General features: G+C 36.1%; 1 protein-coding gene across 5 annotated transcripts in view; it reads left to right on the top strand.

The window, feature by feature from the left end:
* Positions 1–20,803, top strand: part of ELF1 (E74 like ETS transcription factor 1) — a 111,401-nt gene that overhangs the window by 39,016 nt on the left and 51,582 nt on the right. For 4 of the 5 annotated variants that reach the window (XM_058683795.1, XM_058683819.1, XM_058683814.1 and 1 more), the window contains exon 2: positions 18,472–18,771. In XM_058683795.1, the coding sequence (XP_058539778.1) occupies positions 18,700–18,771 (72 nt within the window). In that variant the 5' untranslated portion in view covers positions 18,472–18,699. Of the gene's footprint in view, positions 1–17,805; positions 17,873–18,471; positions 18,772–20,803 lie in introns of those variants that run through there. The other variant, XM_058683806.1, reaches the window with a different exon arrangement.

The raw sequence follows: 20,803 nt of genomic DNA, 5'->3' as shown, positions 1-20,803 counted from the left end.
ATCCTGACCTGCAACATTTTCCTTTAATTGGTGATTTTGTGATTAATAAAGGGGAAATTAAAAGGCCAAGAAGGCAGTTGCTGGCTTCTCTTCTGTCCAAGGGGTTTCTGTGTAGTAACTCTGAGTTTAATTTTCAATATAAAAGGATCAATATCAGTATCAATCATTTTTATATGGTTTATGGAAAGAGGTGAAATATGCCTTCAAATTCACTTCTTCATGTAGATTCACTTCCTCATTGGCATTTTCTGATTTACATTTTCTTAATGTGTTCTTAATTGGGAGAACTTTGAGTTGCTGTGTATTATTCAGCTTCAGAGTGAATTAAAGACGTAAGTTTCTGAAAACAAACATAGCCAGAGATTTTCTCATTGCAGTTGATATAACATATTCATGCTGGTGGAACCATCACTGTCAGTAGTGGAGGGTGTAGCCTTTAAGCTGTCAGAAACTGTTACTGTTAGATGCCCCCCCCCCCGCCCCCCGGCCCCAGGCTTCTTGTTTAAGATCTCCACACATGGTTGTCTTATGGTGACCTGTGTTCTGCAGAAAGAACACTTTTCGTGAGAGGCATCATTGAAGGTAGGCTGCTTTGTAGATCTTAGATCTTTCTCTTTGTTATAATGGAAGCCTAATAACCATGACTTGTCTTCAGTAATAATACTTTTCTAAGCACGAAGTCAAGACTGTTTAATGTTTAAAATTTCTTTCAAATAATCTTTGTTTATTCAGAAATTTGTATCTTACATCTATTAAAGTATACTAGGAGAATATATATGATATGGTACTATATATGTAAAGTTTAAAATATACCACACAAAACACTTACATATTAAAGCCTAAAGAAAATTAATGTAAACATTTTAGATTTAAATTAGAGTAATTAAAATTAATGTTATGTGTGTTTTAATTTGAGAGACAGTTTGAAACAGTTTGCATTTAGAAACAGATGATTTATTTTGTAAATAACCTTACTGAAAATGTTTTATGATATGAACTTTCTACACTAGATGTTCTGTTTGATCCTTTGATCTGTGGATCAGAGACAAATTTGTGTATTATAGAATAATTTACAGCCTCTTAGTCTGAGGAATAAACTGAAAGGGAAAGCGTAACACATTCTTGCCCTTGTTACAATCAAACAGTTGCACACCATTGTTAGCATATTTGATTTTTGAGAAGGTGGTGGATAATAGGTTCTTAGATGCTATGAGACTTCCCACCATTTAGGGTGATTGACCAAGCATCAGACAGAGTCACAGGCTGTGGGAAAGGAACTAATGTGTAAGGAAATGGATACTTCCCTTGTGGTTCCGAGAGCATTTATTCCTAAATACTGGGGACGGTTGAGGTAATACATTTATTTATAAGTAAGAGCAGCAATGTACTAAAGACATGCTAAGAAGACACTAATAACTCGTACACTCTTGAGAAGAATGAACTACATCCTTCCACTGAAAAATACTGGGTAAGAAAGAAATTGTTTTCCAAGCCAGTCATTTAATAAATGTTACTTCAGGAGCATGGCTCCATGCTTGAAGTTTACTATTAAGTGCATACTAAGCTTTGTTTAGGAAAGAGAGGTGACAGGAAGCTCAGGATAGGTTTATGTGCAGTAAAATATTGAGTCATTTTGAACATTGACCTAGAAAGGAATGGCACTGAATCTTGGTGAAATGTAGTTGTGGTAAGGTAAGAATTGACCAATATGAATGGAGAAGATGGCTGCATTGCACCCAGAACTTTATAGATTGAGGCATATGAGTGATGAACTGAGGTGGTTCTTAAGAATTATTGGTTTGGAAGGCAATTTGGCATGATGAAAATTAAGCATCTCTGTTTTAGTTGTAATTAATTGGAAGTTTGCTTAACGTGACTTGAAGCAGTAAGAATTCACTTTTTGAGAATAGAGTTTTATTTAGTTTATGTAATAGTTGAGAGTTGAACATAAATGAGTAAGTAATATTAGCCAATTTGGGCAAGGGAGTAGAGATAGCTTGGTTGCAGGGGGTGGGGACACAAATTATAATTTGGGAAGAGTGCTGACAAGAAGCCAAAGTGACCAAAGATCAGAGAGGCAAGTAATCTGTCCTGCTTTGTTGTGAGACAATTGCTTGAAGATTAATTTTTTTTTAAGGTGGTACTTATCTTTTACTTATCTAGGTGGTCAAGTGTTACTTATCTAACCAGTTTGAGGGCTTGTTCTGTTGTTTAGACACTTGATGTTTTACTCCGTCATTGTGGTTAAGTCTTAATTTGTAAGATGTTAACTCCTAAGAATACTTTTTTAGAAAACTGTAATAATGAGTTTTTGTGTGCAACTTAGATCCCAACCTCAAAATACCTTTTTATTTGCTCTGTTTTCATAAACACTCTTCACCATTTGTATGGTATATTTGACTGTGCTTTAATACATTTTCACGTAAACTATTGGACTATTTATAAAACAAGACATAAAAATGTAGCAGAGAAGGCAGGAAATACTTGACGTTTGTATGCCATATCTTGTTGTCTGCTTCCTGTCAGTTAAACCACGATGAGAGGAACAGAGACACAGATGTACAATTGCTGCTTTAATTTCCCATTAGGGAGACCAGTTAAGTATAAGACTTGTTTCATTAAACCTGTGTCACTTGTTAATTCTAGTTATGTTGTAGCCTTGTTTTCTATTATAAGGACTATGGATTACAATTAGATGTTTGATATAGAAAATATAACTTTTACATAATTAAAAATGTGTTTATTTTTGTGGAAAAAATTTTAATTTATTTATTTTGAGAGAGAAAATGTGGTTGGGGAGGGGATGAGAGAGGGGGAGAGAGAGAGAATCCCAAGCAGGCTCTGCGTTCCCAGCATGGAACCCAGCAGAGCCGAAATCAAGAATTGGACGCTTAATTGACTAAGCCACCTGGTGCCCCCTTTTGTAAAATTTTTATAGGTCATAAGAGATTGGCTTTCAAATTTGTATATATGATATACATTCAGTATGAAGTGATAAGCTAATATTTTTATCTCAGAATTTTAGTATTAAAGTGTTAATTTACTTTTGTATTTTGGCATATCCAGATTCTTTAAAATATTTAAAGCATTTTATGGTACAACTTTAAAATGACAAAAGGGAGGTCATAGAGCTTGGCTTATTCGAGACAATATAGTAGATGGAAGAACTAGGATTTGAATGTATATCTTCTGATGCTACATCCTATGTCCTTTTAGGAAAAAGTTTGTTTTCATTAAATTGCTATTTAGTTATTATTCCATGATTAAAATATTTGAGTTTACCTTTGCCTGTTCTACCTGGAATGTCCCTTCCCCCTTACATTATCTCTACTTTGGAAAAAGATACACTATCCCTAAAGAAATGACCCACATGTCACTTCCTTGTGAAGTTTCTCAAGTTCTCACAGGTATTTATCTCTTTCTCTCTATTCCCTTAACACTTGGTTAACTTATTTATTTACATTGTTTTATAGTTATCTGTTTATATGCTTTTTTTCTTGCTTTAGGCAGTGAACTAGCTACTTCTTTATTTTTGTATACCCAGTACCTAGCCTATAATAGATTACTTTTTGGAGGAATAAATGCATGCTTGATACTTCTTTTCTTCCATTCTAGACACAAAAAGCTGATTAAAGAACTACAATGTGACTCTTTTCTACAATATTCCTTTATGGTTTATTTGTAAAAACAATTTCATTATAAGGTTTCTTTCCTACTTTTGCCCTCCACTTGTTTGTTTTTTCCTTTTTGTAGAAATCAAGTATTCTTAATGAAATTGTTAGTGTTTGCAGCATATTAACAGTGGTGATTGTTTTTTGGTTCACTCAGAAATGTAGCTGAGAATACCTTAGTTATCACTGATTGTTGAGTGTCAAAAATCTTTAACTTTTGGGGTGCCTGGGTGGCCCAGTAGGTTAAGCATCCAACTTTTAGTTTCAGCTCAGCTCATGATCTCACACTTTGTGAGGTCGAGCCCTGCATTGGGCTCTATACTGACAGCAAGAAGCGTACTTGGAATTCTCTCTCTCCCTCCCTCTCTCTCTCTCTCAAAATAAATAAACATTTTAAAAAAATCTTTTATTTTTGTCTTTAGATTAATCTGGTGAAAATGTCTAGCTCTTCATTACAATTTTCCTGGTTTCTCCACTGAAAGGAATAATTCCCTTTACTACTACTTCTTTTCCCTATGTTATTTTCTGTTCTTGTCTCAAAGTGTTTTGTACTTCAGTGATTTGGAGCCTCTAAATTAGCCTTATTATCAACAGAGCAAGATTCTTTGCAAGTAGGACTTTAGCTTAGATCTCTCTATTCTAGGAATGTTTTTGTTTTTTTTTTTTTTTAACTTTTTTTTATTCTTATTTTTGAGACAGAGAGAGATAGAGCATGAACGGGGGAGGGTCAGAGAGAGAGGGAGACACAGAATCCGAAACAGGCTCCAGGCTCTGAGCTGTCAGCACAGAGCCCGACGCGGGGCTCGAACTCACAGACCATGAGAACATGACCTGAGCCGAAGTCGGCCGCCTAACCGACTGAGCCACCCAGGCGCCCCTCTAGGAATGTTTTTAAAAAGTTCATGTATTAACAGTTTTTCCAGCTGAAAATTGATACAGGTTCCTATGTTATTTTTTATTTATTTTTGATTATTATTTTTTAAATGTTTATTGTTTTTGAGGGAGCACGTGCAAGCAGGGGATAGGCAGACAGAGAGGGAGAGAAGATCTGAAATGGGCTCTGTGCTGACAGCAGAGAGTTTGATGAGGGGCTCAAACTCATGAACCGTGAGATTATGACCTGAGCCAAAGTTGGATACTTAACTGACTGAGCCACCCCTCTATCTTATTTTTAAAAATCAAATTTAAATGATCAAGTAAAAAACATTAACTCAAATCTTAGGATTCAGATCTGCTTTTTAAAGATTAAAGGAAAAATTATAAAGTATATGAATTTCATTTTTTAAGGAGTTTCAGAAGAACCAGTGAAGTAGTTCTTAATATTTATTAAAACCTGATTTAAAAAACAAAACAAAAACACCTGACAAAGGCTAGACATGTGGAGAATAGTTCATAGGGTTGTTGAGTAGGGCTTCCCATTATTGCACCATTTGCTGGTGGTATTTCTGTATTTGTGTTTTTCTGTGCTTGAATCAGAAAATACATGTATAGATGTCACTTTGAGCATAGCAAAGTCTAGCATACCACCAGTTGGTTCTGGCAGGTGAGGACATCATGTAAAATTCTGTGAAATGCTAAAGCAGACAAATGGAAACACTAATCTTTTATCATTTTAATAGAGAATTTCAGTAAGTCTTTTTTATTAACAAAAGGCAATGTCCTTTGATCTTGTGGCCTAATTTTGACTCTCAACACAATGTACTTTTTTCTTTTTTAATGTTTTTTTAAATTGTTTTTATTTAAGAGAGAGAGGGAGCAAGTGGAGGAGGGGCAGAGAGAGAAAAAGAGACAGAGAATCCAAAGCAGGTTCTGTGCTGTCAGTGCAGAGCCCTATGTGGGGCTTTACTCACAAACTGTGAGATCGTGACCTGAGCCAAAGTTGGACGCTTAATCAACTGAGCCACCCAGGCTCTCCAACACCGTATACTTTTAATATGCTTTTAAATTATGTTAATGAGGAACATACAGAAAAAATTATATAAGTCTTATTCTCAAGTAGCTTATAACCTTAAGAGATGGGACATAGTAAATAATTATGGGATAGCATGGGAAAATAAAATTTGTGTCGACCCCTGCTATATCATGAGTATTATTGTGATTAGCATTTGTCTTAGCTGGCAGACTGTGATTGCCCATAGGGCAAGACTGGGTCTTAGCCACTGTCTGTTCCCTGTCCTCCCTCACCCACCAGCATCTGGCAGATAGGTCCCTATGAGTGCTTGTTAAATAAATAAAAAATATAGATAGTACTGACACGATTTCTGAAGGCCATCTAGAGTATAAGAAGAGATAATACAGGGAGAATGGTCTCTTCCTTGAAATGTTTATATTTGTAAAGAGAATGCTTTTTAAAATCCTAATAAACTTTATTGTGGTTAAATTTCAGTTCACTTAAAGTCAAAATAAAAATTAAAGTGAAATAGAGGCCTTTAGGAATCTACATCTAGGTTATTAATCAGCTTTGCCTGAAAGAAACCTGCCTTTGGATTTAGCTCTCCCCTGTCTACATTCCCATCTCCTGTTTTTCCCTTTCCCTTTTCATAGGTACTTCCAAATTGTCTTAAAGATGCAGCACCTCTCCCACAACTCTTACTCTCCTCTTGGAGTAGGAGAGGTCACATTTTCTGTGCCCAATTGTTGGGGGGTCAGAGATAGTGGGAGATAGACATGGAAGGAGAGTGGCAGAAGTTTCTACTCATGGTGTAAAATAGCAACTTGTATTGCCTGACATTTTTAATGTCCCACATTTTTAACTCAGAATAGTTTGAGGGGAAACATAATTGTCCTCATTAAAATCACGAATTAGATCAAGAAACAACAAGTGTTGGTGAGGCTGTGGAGAAAAAGGAACTCTTGTTCACTGTTGGTGGGAATACAGATATACTGGTGCAGCCACTTGGAAAACAGAGATTCCTCAAAAAGTTAAAAACAGAACTGCCTTCCTATCCAGTAGTCACACTACTGGGTATTTACCCCCCGAATACAGAAACACTAATTCAGAGGGATACATGTACCCCTATGTTTATTGCAGCATTATTTACAATAGCCATATTATGGAAACAGCCAAAGTGTTCATTAATAAACAAATGGATAAAGTAGATGTGGTGTGTACATAGAAATATAGATACAATGGAATATTATTCAGCTATAAAAATGAATGAAATCTTGCCATTTGCAACAACATGGAGCTAGAGAGTATAAATGCTAAGTGAAATAAGTGAGTCAGAGAATGACAGATACTATATGATTTCACTCATATGTAGAATTTAAGAAACAAAACCGCAAACAAGGGGGAAAAAAAGGAAACAAACCAAAACAGACTCCGTAAAGTAAAACTGATGGTTACCAAAGGGGAGGTGGGTGGGCTGATGGATGAAATAGAAAGGGAAAAAAAAAAGGTAACTAGATTAGAATCCCCATGAAAGTAGAAGTTTTGGTCTGTTTTGTTCACTGCTGTTACTTGTTTAACACAGAACAGAGCCTTGAGATATTGTAGGTGTTAAGTGGATATTTGTTGAATGCATAAATAGGTAGATGAGTGTGAGCTGAATTGAGACATGTGCTCAAACTCTCCGAACAGCTTGAGCGTTCATTTGGCAGATATTTATCATTGAAGCATCTGTGTTAGATGGGGGAGTATGGTGGTGACCCTGACCATGTCCCTGCCCTTACTTGGTTGGCTCTCTCAATCCTTGTATCTTTATGTAAATAAAGTGAGGTGGATATTACTGATATGAAGATTAAATGACAGATACAGTAAAGTATTTAGCATAGGGCCTGGCACACATAAATGGATTATCTATTACTTTCTTCCACATACTTATTTTCCAAGTTGTTACCATTTCTTTCTCAAGCTCCTTGAGGATAAGAGTCATGGTTCTTTGTGTCTTTTTTAAAAATCCAGTGCTTGTTATCAGTGTTTAAGACTTAAGTAAAGGTAGTATATATGTTTTGCCTTGAAAATTATAAAGCACTTTTTAGACATTAGGTATTACTAAAAATTATCAATAAACCTTACTGTGCTCTTGTACAATTTCTGGATGTGTCTTTATGCAAAGGTATATTTTAAAAATTTAATAAGTGCCTATTACATCTACTAAGGTGACTTGGAATTCTTGAAGTTTGCAAGAGTAAGGCAAAGCCATAAAGTAGAACATACCTCTGCTAAAGAGCAGGTTTAATGTACCCTTACTTGGTCAACTACATGTGTTCACAGGACCACCTGTCTTCTGGCCATCTATCTGGAAGAAAGTAGAGACTCCTTGAATGTTGGTGATAGCAGTCTCTGTTAAGTGACTAAGAAATTTGCATCTGTCATGAATATGACATCTTTCTTCATTGAGTAACTAAATCAGTATCATCTATTCAAAATACTTAATACTAAATGACAGGATACAACCTCTCTAGATTCAACTAGTTCACATATTTCAAAGTTCCATTCTTATTCGAATGGACGTAAGGCAGTTTTGATGTTCAAATGAGTAACTTACAAGAAAGGTTATGTGGTAATGTTAATATCTTTTGAAAATTTTATTTTCTTGTTTCCCCTCTCTTCCAGTTTTTAGGCAGAGAACAAAAACTTAAGTAAATTAGTTAAGTGAATTTTTTTTTAAACAATTTTCCAACACTCTAGGCAGTTTAAAAACCATTGTTGAGGGGCGCCTGGGTGGCTCAGTTGGTTAAGCGTCAGACTTAGGTTCAGGTCATGATCTCAACGGTTCATGGGTTTGAGCCCGGCATCCGGCTCTGTGCTGACAGCTCAGAGCCTGGAGCCTGCTTGGATTCTGTATCTCCCTCTCTCTTTGCCCCTCCCTTGCTCATGCTCTCTCCTTGTCTCTCAAAAATAAATAAACTTAAGAAGAAAAAAAAAAAAAAAAACCATTGTTGAGAATCTCGATAAGTAATTAATGAAGAATTTAAGGAGGGCAGTGTCCACATTGGTGCCTGGAAGCTATTGGTGTAGCAGTCAAGTTGTGGAATGTTTGTTTAAGCTCTTCCCATCATTTTTGGATAGTAGTTACCAGATCCCACGCATGTGACTTGCATTGGGCTTTGTGTTCATAGGGACTACACTCTGTTGTTGCCATTTGATTTGAAAATCTCCAGGGACTTTATGCCTCTTCCCAAATCAAGCCTAAATACTACTGCCTGATTTTCAAGACTCCATAATTTGGTTTTACTTTGCTTATTTAACCACGTGTTCTACCATTTCCTGTTGACGCCTCCTTAGCTGTTGTCAAGCTGCTAAGTGTCTTCAGGTTTACTTTGGTCAGTTTTGATTCTCTGCATTCTTCTGTGTTTCAGCATACATGCAAATGCACACACATGCTATACTTTATCTTATCCTTTCCCTTAGTGTCTCCACATCCTATTACCTTCCTTTAAAAGATTGATTTTAAGTCCTTTGTTGTCTGTGAGTGCTCCTTGACCTGTTTGACCATCCCCTCTTCTGAAATGCTGTAGTACTGACCAGCTTTATGAGCATTTAATTTTATACTACCTTTTGGTGTTCAGTTATTGTCTCTTGTTTCCTGAACTAAATTGTACATGTCATGGGAACAAGGCCATGCATTATCTTTTTGTATTTACCATGGTACTGAGTTTAGGGGAAGATCAGTAAATATTCATCAGCTTTTTACCACTAAGTCAATCAGTAGAAGCATTCTTTCTTTTAAAAATGAATGCTATGGGATCTTCTGATTAGTTCTGGATATAAGATAAGTGTAGCAAAACTGTTTCCTCTCAGAGAAGACCTAATGCAAGATGTTGATGCACTTCAATTAACAGTAACCAAAATGGATTCATATGATTGAAAATTTGAGTGAGCAATTATATTATGAAAGGTGGAAGGCCTAATATTTTAATTATTCTGTATTATAAATTTGCATATTTCTTATGAGTAGTAATAGAAGTTTGCTTCTATCTAAAATTTGTACAGTAGGAAGATAAAAAGCTACATGTATAATTTATAAATGTTGCATGTGTATATTTTAAGTATGTGTGTTACAGTATTAAGCCCTTGCCCTTCTACCTTCTTACCTCTCGTCTTGCGGTTTTATTTGGGTCTAGTGTTTTGGTGCCACTGAATTTAGAATCTTAGCTGATTGCCAGACAGTTGTGAGAACAATTATAGGAAGAATTCCATTTTAAGGATCTTGACATGGGACACCAGAATTGTTTGATTAAATCCAGACTTATTTAAGATAGATTTCTATTATTTAAAGAAGAAAGGGGGTAATATTATGAAAACACCAGGTCATTAGGGGTCTTCTCATATGTGTGAGGGGGAAATTTTGTGCCCAAGGAATCTTAAAATCCATCAACCTTGGTAACTTGGAAAAAGGTGAAAACAGTTTTGCTTCTCTGGAGTTGATATTATTTTTCTTTACTTTTTTTTTTTTTTAATGTTTATTTATTTTGAGAAGGAACATGAGCCAGAGCAGGGGAGGGGCAGAGAGAGAGAAAGAGAGACAATATCCCAAACGGGCTCTGCGCTGTCAGCTGTCAGCACAGAACCCAACGTGAGGCTCAGTCCCACAAACTGAGATCATGACCTGAGCAGAAATCAAGAGTTGGTTGCTTAACCAACTGAGCCACCAGACACCCCTGGAGTTAATGTTAAGTCTGGTCCCACTATGATTTTGAAGAGGACCCTAAAATGCCACAGGTATAAAAGATTGTGACCAGCTAAGAATGCATGGAGAGATCTGGATTGAACATGACAGTGAGCACAGACAGAAGCCTGGAAAAGAGTGGTGCCTACTGTGTTGGGGTGGGGGGATGGGGCAGCACTGACTTTGCTTCTTTATTTTTTATTTCTTTTTAATTTTTTTTTAATGTTTATTTTTGAGAGAGAGACAGAGTACAAGCAGGGGAAGGCAGAGAGAGAGAGAAACATAGAATCCGAAGCAGGCTTCAGACTCTGAGCTGTCTGCAGAGCCCTACCCTGGGCTCTCACTCACAAACCATGTGATCATGACCTGAGCCAAAGAGTCTGACGGTGATTTGACTGAGCCACTCAGGCACCCCTGACTTTGGCTTCTTTAATACTAGTGTGGGGTTGGGGGACTGTGAGGACAATAAAATGCAGAAATGGTGGAATACCTTTTCTGAGATGAGAGTAAAGAGTAGTAAAATTGTGACAGAGGTATAGTTTTAAACTTGCTCCATGGAATATTCCTGTTCACTCTTTTCAGTCCTTATCCTGTTGAGATTATTCTGTTTTACAAATCTGACCACGTTTTCTCATGCCTTTTGCTTAATCCCTGTTAATGGATCTGAAGTTTTTCCTATAGGCAGTGGAGGCAGTAGAGAAGTAAGTTGCTGATATTTTTATCTTTGCTAAGTTGCTTCTGTTGCTGAAGAACAGCTCCAGGGGAGCTAAAGTAAGAGTGGTACACTGGAGGGACAGTGTGTCTGTCCATAAGAGTAAAACTTCATATGACAAATACAGCTTATTCTAGAAGAGTGTTGTGTCGTGTAGAAGTTGAAGGTGTGGGGAGGTGTGGCATGCTGCAAAATCTCCTGGGGGACCTTTAAACAACCTACCCCTGGCTTTTCCCCTGCAGTCTGGGCCAGAGTGAAACGCTTCCCGATGAGAACCCGTCGTGTGCACAGATAGGGGAACGATTGCACCAGTGAGCATTTTCTAAGAGGATGAATCTATTAACCAGGGGAATGAACCAACACAGAAATGAAATAGAATCTCCTTGCAAGTTGATTCTTGTTTGTTACAGAGAGAAGAATTTTAAACTGCTGAACTGGTTTTTCTGATAAGCACATTTTAGCATTTTTGTGTTCACTGGATAAGTGTGTTTCTGTGAGATTTCAGGTTTGGGGTGCCGAAGGGAAGAAAGTTCCTTTAGTTAATTTGCATAATAAAAATCATCAATTAATGGCATTTTGGTTGATAATTATCACTTTCAACCATTTTGAGATGGGAAAGCAGTTAAATTCTTTTTTGTGTGACCAAAGTTTAAACAATGTCAGGTTACTGTTGGATATTTCTCCTTGGTTTTAAATTCTCTTTTCAGAAAATGCTCAGAAAAAGGGTTAATCTTGAGATCGCAGGTATTGACAGGTCTAGGTATGTGATCTGTTTGGCTGTTTTGCAAGGTGCTATAAATGCTGCCTGAGTGTAACCTGACACCAGGTAGGCCCAAGTGGCCAAGGATGGAAAGTGGAGAACAATGTGAAAGAACCGGAATTTCAGGTCTAGGCAGTGAGTTATTGCAGCCTGCCCTCAGAGTCCTGGAACTGTCCATCCCGGTGTCAGCAAAAAAGGCGAAAACATAGAGAAGTCATCCTGCTTGACTTGATCATATTGAGTGAGTGAGTGAGTGTGAGAGTGTGTGTATGTGTGTGTGTGTGTGTGTGTGTGTGTGAGAGAGAGAGAGAGAGAGAGAGAGAGAGAGAGATATTACCTTAACATGGCTTGGGGTGAGGTGAACATATTCATGTTTCCATGCCCTGCTTTAGCTTTGCATATGTCGCTGGAAGCCTGACCGAGGCTTTCTATACAAAAAAACACCAATTTGTGCTTCATTTACATGAAAATAAAATTATACTTTAGAAAAAGTTTTAGGTACTTCCATTCCCCTTGCCTTCTCCCCAAGTTGGAATGAAAGATGCTTAAGGCAGGATAGCTATTTAGAAGATATTGGTGGTAATATATGTATATGGCACTTACATAGATTTCAAGGACATATTTTTTAACTTTTTCTAAATTTTCTTAAGTTCTGTGAATGTTTGAAATAATATGAGAACCCTGAACGCAGTGGGGAATGATTTATTCCTCTTGTGACATTAAATTTGTATTTTTGTTTTAACTTTTGTGTTGTGTGTACAGCACATGATTTAGACAGGGCTATAGAGTGAGATTTCTTTTACAATTGGTGCCCCCTCCCCCACTTTTCTTTCTTTCTTTCTTTCTTTCTTTCTTTCTTTCTTTCTTTCTTTCTTTCTTTCTTTCTTTCTTTCTTTCTTTCTTTCTTTCTCTTTCTTTCTCTTTCTTTCTCACTCAGTAGGAACTGAGAGACCAACCACCCTTGTTTGAGGAAGTTCAAATCTGGGTCCTTAACTGTAACTACATTTTGGTATATTTTTTAAATCACTTTTTCCAGATTCACATTTTTAAAAATGTAAAGCTGTAGAAATACTGTATTCAAAGAACTAGCAAGCATAATGTCAGTTATTAACTCATAAAAATATTTTAGAATAAATTTTAAGTGTGGTAGCTTTATAAAAATGTTCTCACTTTTTAGGGTGAGTGAAGATAAAACTAATATGATGAGGGAGCAATAAGAGTAAAACTTGAAGATTTAAAACAATGATAGAAAAATCCACAAACTCCTCTACTTAAAGTTGTTCCGGTTAAAAATATGAACAAAAATGACTTACCATATATCAAGAAGTTGTATGGAATAGTGTAGAGACCTTTGCTATAAATATTTGTGGCAGAGATTTCTTATTTTCCAGGTCTTTCTGCCAAAGAACAATACTGATGAAGTTCTATTAATGCAGATTTAGGGACATGAGTAGAGAATTGGGCTGGGAATTTGGGCCTCTTTTGCTTTCTTTTCCACTGTCTTTGTGACCTTGGACAAGTCAGATTTTGCGAGGCTCAAATGCTTTAGCTGGTCAATGAATGCATTGTTTTAGGTAATACATAGGTATTTTTCAGCTTTAAAATTGTGTGATTCCACTCTTTTTAGATTGAGAATGGGCAGGCCCTGGGACAATTGTACAGAATTTATCTTGGTACTCCTGATTTATTATTTTCATGTCTTCTGGAAGCTAATGTAAAACATTCTGCATGTTAGAAAACACATGAAAAGCCCTGTCTTATATTACTCAAAAATTCCAGCCATTACAGTATATGGGTTTATTGCTTGCTTCTCATTTTAATTTGCATAGCTTTTCTTCTTTTCTCTTTTCTTATTCTATTTCATTTTTATTGTATTTCTTCTAAGCTAATAGTTTTTCCAAATATACTCACTTTTCTTATGATGGGTATGTCTGTTTCTTGAAAAGGACCTTGTATTAGTTTACTACTCCATAAAAAATTCTTTCTTTTCAGATACTTGGCATCTGGCGTTACTACAGAATTCCAATTTTTTAGATACTCATACATACATAAACATACAAGCACTGTCTGAATGTTTTATTAAAGGTAGTCATTCATGCACCCCATTGCTCTAAGCTAGTGAATTTTACCTCCTTGGGGCTAGAATGATTTAATCTGAAATGTTTTTGTCATTACTTTTATTTATTAATTTTCATTTTGAGTATATGAGTTGGTGACCTGGCACCTTCCAAAGGGTAGCAATGATGTGTTTTTAAATGCCATTATGAATTAATAGGTTTGTAGACTCTTGTGTTTAAAGCCCTTTTGAAGGAGACTTAAATTTGCATTCAATCAGGGATGAAGAAAGCAGGTGTGAGAAGTATTAAAAACTGATTTTGATTGTCATGTTTTTAGAATACCTGAAATATTTTATAATAAATGAGACAGAAACTGAGTTGGTTGTAGTAGCCATCTATGTGGCTGAGGGTTTTGTGTTTACAATCAGTAAATTCATGTTGTTTGGAACAGGGGCATAATGGAACTCTGTGTTAAGGGAAGCTTGCCAGACAGGGTGAGGTCTTAGCCTAGAAGCAGCTGGATTTATCAGATAGGTGCCAAATTTTCAGGCACTGGAATAGAATTATACTTTTGTTGATAATGGGCTATAGTATTCTTTGTTGGAGTCTAGCAAATCGCTGTGGTCAAGGAGACTCCCAGGGAGTATGGAAATGAGACTTAAGGAGTAATCAGTTAAGTGGCATTCACCTGTTACATGTCCCTTGCATTGTACTGAGACAATAATGAAGCTGTTGTGTATGGAGCAAAACTCATGTGGCCAGCATTCTGTATATGGATTTTGCATAGCATGTTTACAGCAACTCTAGATTTTGGTGTTACATTTTGTACCTGTTTCACAGAAAAGGGAGACTGACCGTAAGTAACTTGTCCAAGGTCACAGTACAGAAGATTCAAACTCAGGTGGTCCAACTCCAGAGCTTTTAACTGCTCTTTTAACTGTTTTTGCTTGCTTTATTATTTGACTTTAAATCTGCAGCTTATTTTGGCGATAAGATACTAGGACTACCTTATTGTTGAGACCCTTCTGTGGTGTGTGTCTCCTTGGAGAATAAGAATATGATCCTGACCCAGTTGAAAGACATGAGAACCAACTTGGGGAGTTTTTACTGTTTGGTGGATGTTCAACTAGATGACCTCTCAAAGTTGTGCAAATAAGTTAACTGTTTATGTCTATGTTAGATAAACAGTTTTCACATATATTTTTTCTTGGTATTTTATAAAGACTAAGTGACACTTTGAAAATGAAATAGGTTTGAGAATTACTTATGCAGTAGAATGTTCCTGAATATAATACATATAGTTAACCAAAGACCTTATAATTTGTTAGGAGAGGGCAAAAATCCTTTTTCTCCTCAGTCTGAGTACCCATGTCTTTTTCATACTAGTGCAACTTTGAGGAATAAAATGATAAGTTCAGTTTGGGACATGTTTTAGACACATTGACTTTGAGGGCGCACTGATGTGGATTTAAAAGTTGAGTGCATGGATTTCGAGATGAGCTGAACTCAAGATGGAGACTTTTTTTTTTCCAATTTGGTGTGTGTGTGTGTGTGTACACACACAATTTGTGTCAGGTAGATTTAGAGGGAAGGCTCTGTACTGTTGCTCTGGACAGAATCCTGAATTAAGAGGTAAGGAATCTCATTGTACTTATGTGACACTTTCAGATTGTGAGACCTTGGGCACAGGGACTCAATGTACTCATGAGAAACTGAATCATTGATCTAGATGTTCAGTCTCATCTGTTAACTGAAGAGATTTTGATGCAATGGGGTTTTCTTATTTAAATATCACTAACGTGTACAGGTGATAACCTCTGTATCCAGAATCAGAAAATTTCTTCCCAAGACCTATCTTGGTGCCATAGGCTATGCAACTACTGAGAAGGAGTGGGAAAGAGAGAAGACAGAGGATCAGAGGCCGTATTAGGCCAATAAAATTATTCAAGAGCTTTTCTTACACATTTTTAGTTAATGAGCTTCTATATAGAAATGTACCAAAGCTACCTCACCAGAGTGAAGGTGTCTCCATCCCAACAAGTGGCCTAGTGATCATGGGCAGTCATTTCAGTTTTGGTTTATTATTCTTGGTTGTCAGTGTGTACCTGAAGGTGTGGGTATGTTGATTGCTTATACTTTTGAAAAACATTTATTAAAGCATAATAGTGTGGAAATATTAGTAAGAAAAGGTACCTCATTGCAATGGAAAAGAAAGGAAACTTAAACTTTACACAGATGTGTTCACATTGGTCACTGGTAGAGTGTCACTTTGTATTTACAAATAAATGGATTTGGAGGGTTCCTGGGTGGCTCAGTCAGTTAAGCATCTGACTTCAGCTCAGGTCATGATCTCCCAGTTCGAGCTCCGCATTGGGCTCTGTGCAGACAGCTCAGAGCCTGGAGCCTGCTTCAGATTCTGTGCCTTCCTCTGTCTCTACCCCTCCCCTGCTTGCACTCTGTCTCTCTCTCAGAACTAAAAATAATAAACATTAAAAAAACCCAAATAAATGGATTTGGAATAGGCCTTTTGGAATCTAACCTTTTACAGAGAAACTTTTGTTATCAGGAAACATCCCTTGATTCTGGTTACTTGACTTCTTACTGTGGTTTTTCAAGTTTGGGATAATGGTTTCCTCTTTATCAAAAGTACTACAATCATTCTTTATAAATAATATATGTAGACATAGCTTAAATATCTAATGATAGATTTTTAAGCAGTATCTGTCTTTAATATAATCCTTTTTACTATTACTATGGGCACCCAGGTATGGTAGGTACAGAAGGAATTTTAGACAATGGTTATTCACCTAGAGAAGTTTTGCTCTATCTTGCTTCCTGACGTATTGCTTTAGATATCATAGACACTCAAAGATTTATTGAATTGAATTAGGGGGACATGATTTTCCCATGTGAGACAGTGTATAGTTAGTGCTAACATGGCAGGCAATAAGTGTCATATTTCTGAAGGGAGCGATCCAGATAGGTGGAGGCCGAGAGGTTTGGGGGGTTTGTGAAAGAAATGGAACTTGAGTATTGAAGACTGGGAGAGATGTGAATGGGTGCTGAGGTGAGAGCAGTATTCTGGAAATGGCAAATAAGTAGATTTTGAGCAGGGAGGCAAGAAGGAATGTAGTTTGTGTGGCGGACCATAAGAAGGCAAGCCCAGTGCAGAAGAATTAGGTTGGGTAGTAATTTAAGGGACAAGATTATAAGTAACATTTGACCAAAGCCAAATGTGTGTCTTATGTTTATATGTCTGTCTGTGATCAATTTAGGTGAAAGCATTTTTTTCCCCTCCAGGTATGGTGAATTGCTCAAAAACGACCTGAATGTGCTAAAAATAAAAATGCTTTCCCAGTGTTGGGGTTGAACTCATTATTGAAAGAGGTGGGGTATAGAGTGGGTGTGGGGCACTTCTGGGTTAGAATTCAGTTTAGTGAGTAGAAGTATTACCTGAATTAAATTCTTAACCCTTACTTTATTTTGATTCCCAGTTAGGAAAATTACAGTTAGCCATGATGACCCCCAGAGTCCAGGGTATATATTGACTTTACTGAAATTAGGAAATTGAGTATCTGATTCAGCTGGCACATGCTGTTTTCAGGGAAACTGATTCACCAGCTCAGCTTCATTCTCTAACTTGTCTCTTTAAAATTAAAATTGTAAGCACTATTTCAAATGTTATTTAATGTGATTATTTTTATAATCTTTGTCTTTTCATATCACATTTACAGTCATAATCCTATGATGCAGTATTTCATAAAATTGTGATAAACTTAAAATTTTTTCCTTTTGTTAATAGCGGTAGCTTTTTTTTTAAGTAGGCAAACCTCATTGGCAGGCACTTTTTAAGCATTTCTCCCTCCACTGAAATTGTTTTCACTCTTAAGTTGCGTTTCTGTTTTTCTACTATTGTAAAGTGCAGTTCTTTGCATGTTCTAATTTGCCATGACGTGGTCAAGTGCCGTTTCCTTCCTGTTGCTTGCAAGCCTGTGCTAGAGATAAGGATACATTTCAGTGCATTAAAAAAGAAGCCACTGAAGACAGGCTTAAGCATGGTAAAACATTCTACTTAACAGAAACCTTTTAAAAGAACAGAAAGAGTGGACTTTAATTTCTGCTTATTTTTAAAGGCTTTTAAAATAGTGCTTACTGCATTTTAAATGTATGAGACAGACTTTAAATTCTTATATATATTAGGCATAACAGGGACACTGTATGAATGTTTCTCCTAGGGCAAAAATATACAGATGAAATTACTCATGGAGGAACAATTCCTGTGTGGTTTGCTGGGTTACTGGCAAGAAGGAAATTGTTTATATGTCCTTTATTGCAGTTACAAACCTAGTTATTGCTGTGTGGACTTTTTTTTTTTTTTTTAAGTATTCGGCACTTTAACTGTAGTTTAACTGGGGGGAAGGGAGAATGGCTTCACTTTCAGAAATGAGAGGTGATTTTATCTTAGCAAGAATGAAATCTTCAAAGAAAATATATATCTAACTTAAGAAAAAAAAAAGCCTGTATCCATCAGTCATGTTGATTTTGTTTAAAAACATTAACAAAAAATACTTTGGAGACACTGCCCTTGGTACTAATTGTTATATTCTGAATGGGCACGATTACTTTTTCATAACTAACTTAAGCTTTTGTTTTTCAGGCCAAGAAGTTCTAAAGAAGAAAAATTTCAGAAAAATTGCCTCTGTTTGAGTGGAATATCAGTGAACCAAGGAAACCTGTAGTGCTGTCCTGAAAGAAAACCTGGTCTACAGTAACTTAACAGACTTAGCTGAGGGTTTTTTACCCAAATTGGTCACTGGATTCTGCTGCCTCATACTTGAACCTGCTTGGAATTTTTCTCATGTGGATCTAAGGGGAATGTTTTATTATGGCTGCTGTTGTCCAACAGAACGACCTAGTGTTTGAATTTGCTAGTAACGTCATGGAGGATGAACAACAGGTATGAGACCCAGAGACCCAGAGGAAATTGGATTTTAATAAATTTATTGTTACGATTCTTCCATTTGCGACAGAAAATTATTTACTTTAAAAGACCATAGGAGAAACCTTATTAATGTAAAAATGTAGATGTTAAAATTTTGGAGGCAATTGTGATCTTATATTTTAAGTACTAGTTAATTTGTTGAGAAATAATTTAATCCTTAGTTTTGGTGTGGAACATGGAAGTAGTAATTTTGGTTTGTTTGTTTTTTTTAATGAGACTTTAAATAAAATACCTTAAGTAATTATTTCAAAGTAGTTTGAAAAGTTCTAGAGGACATAACAACAAGACATGTACTTTTTTTTTTTTTTTTTTTTTTTTTTTGTGTGTGTGTGTGTGTGTAATATAGGACTGGTGGTTGTAATAGTTGCTTAATTAGTATTTGTAATCCAGGGCTGTTTTCTAAGTGGATGGAAAGATGTTAGTAGTCCCATAATCATACATCACTTCAGTGCAAAGCACGTGATTCTGAGGAAGTCCCTTCACTTCTCTAGATCTAGATTGCATCATCTGTTGAATGAAGGGATTAAACTGAATAATTTCAAACTGGCTTTCACTTAGTTTATGTTCAGTGATGTTCAAATTACTGTTTCTAGAATGTGAAGAAGATCCAAGAGGCATTGAGAAAAGGATCTAAGTTAGTTCTAGTCTCCCTGCCCTGCCTTCCCTCCCACTGCAGGGTGGGGGAGATGCTAGGGGTTCTTGGGACTTTATAATTTACTTCGTTTTAAACAGGTTATGTAGGAATTTAATTAAGACATGATGTGAGAGAGATGCTGTGTTAGACTCACTATACTGGCAAAAATATTTTGAGGACCTGCAGGTTTAAAATATGCCCAGTAAGTTGATTTAGATACTGAAAAAAACCTAATCCCAAATATTTCACATTAATTGGCCAATTATAATGTATCATACTTTTAATCTAGAAACATAGTTACTACAGGTAATAAAATTGATTCTTACTTTTGACAGGGAATTATAATTTTTTTGCTGTTTGTATTGTCTATTGAGGTGACAGATCTAAAAATTTATAAATAACCTATAAAAGAGAATTTGGATTGAGGTGCCTTAAAATTGAGGAGCTTTGGTTAGGAAGGGAAAAAGTTTGAGGGAGAGGATTGCTTGGTCCCAATTAAAAATGTATTAATAGTTACATGGAAAATTACTCATGAGAAACTGAATCATTGATCTAGATGGTCAGTCTCATCTTTTACCTACCAAAAAATTTTTGATGCAGTGGGGCTTTCTTATTTATTTCCAATATGTATGGGTGATACCTCTGAATCTGGAACTGGAAAATTTCTTCCCAAGACCATCTTGGTGCCATAGGCTATGCAACTACTGAGAAGAGGGAGTAGAAAAGAGAGAAGACGGAGCATCAGAGGCCTAATTAGGCCAATAAAATCATTCAAGAGCTTTCTTACACATTTTTAGCTTATGAGTTTCTAAATAGAAATGAACAAAAACTACCTCACCTCCAAATTATGGAATACTCTGTTTATATTTTCTTCTGTTTTATGTGTTTAACTCCCCAGTACATATGGAATATATTTTTTTAATAGAATGTGAGGTATAGGGATCTGACAACTGTTTCCTCCCACGAGTGAGGATGTTGACCGTTCAGATTTATTGAATATTTTATGATTTCCACACTAAGAGTGCCACCTCTCTTATATACTAAATTACCACATAATACTTTAGTTTTGAACTTTCTGGTGTATTTTATTATTTTATTCCATTTAACTGTTCTGTATTATGCCAATACCACATTACTTTCATTAGTATCATTTTATAGATTTGACATCTGATAAGATATTCCCTCTCCCCTGCCTAAAAATATTGGTATAGAGTTTTGAATGAATTTTAGAATTAACTCCTTAAGTTACATAAAACTTTGTTGGGATTGTAACTTTTCAAAGTTATACAATATTTGTATCTTGTATTTTTCAAAAAAAAATTTTTGTAATGTTTATTCTTAAGAGAGAGACAG

Source organism: Neofelis nebulosa, chromosome 1 (assembly GCF_028018385.1).
Source record: "Neofelis nebulosa isolate mNeoNeb1 chromosome 1, mNeoNeb1.pri, whole genome shotgun sequence".
NCBI lineage: Eukaryota > Metazoa > Chordata > Mammalia > Carnivora > Felidae > Neofelis > Neofelis nebulosa.
This window is presented reverse-complemented; position numbering and strand designations above follow the sequence as displayed.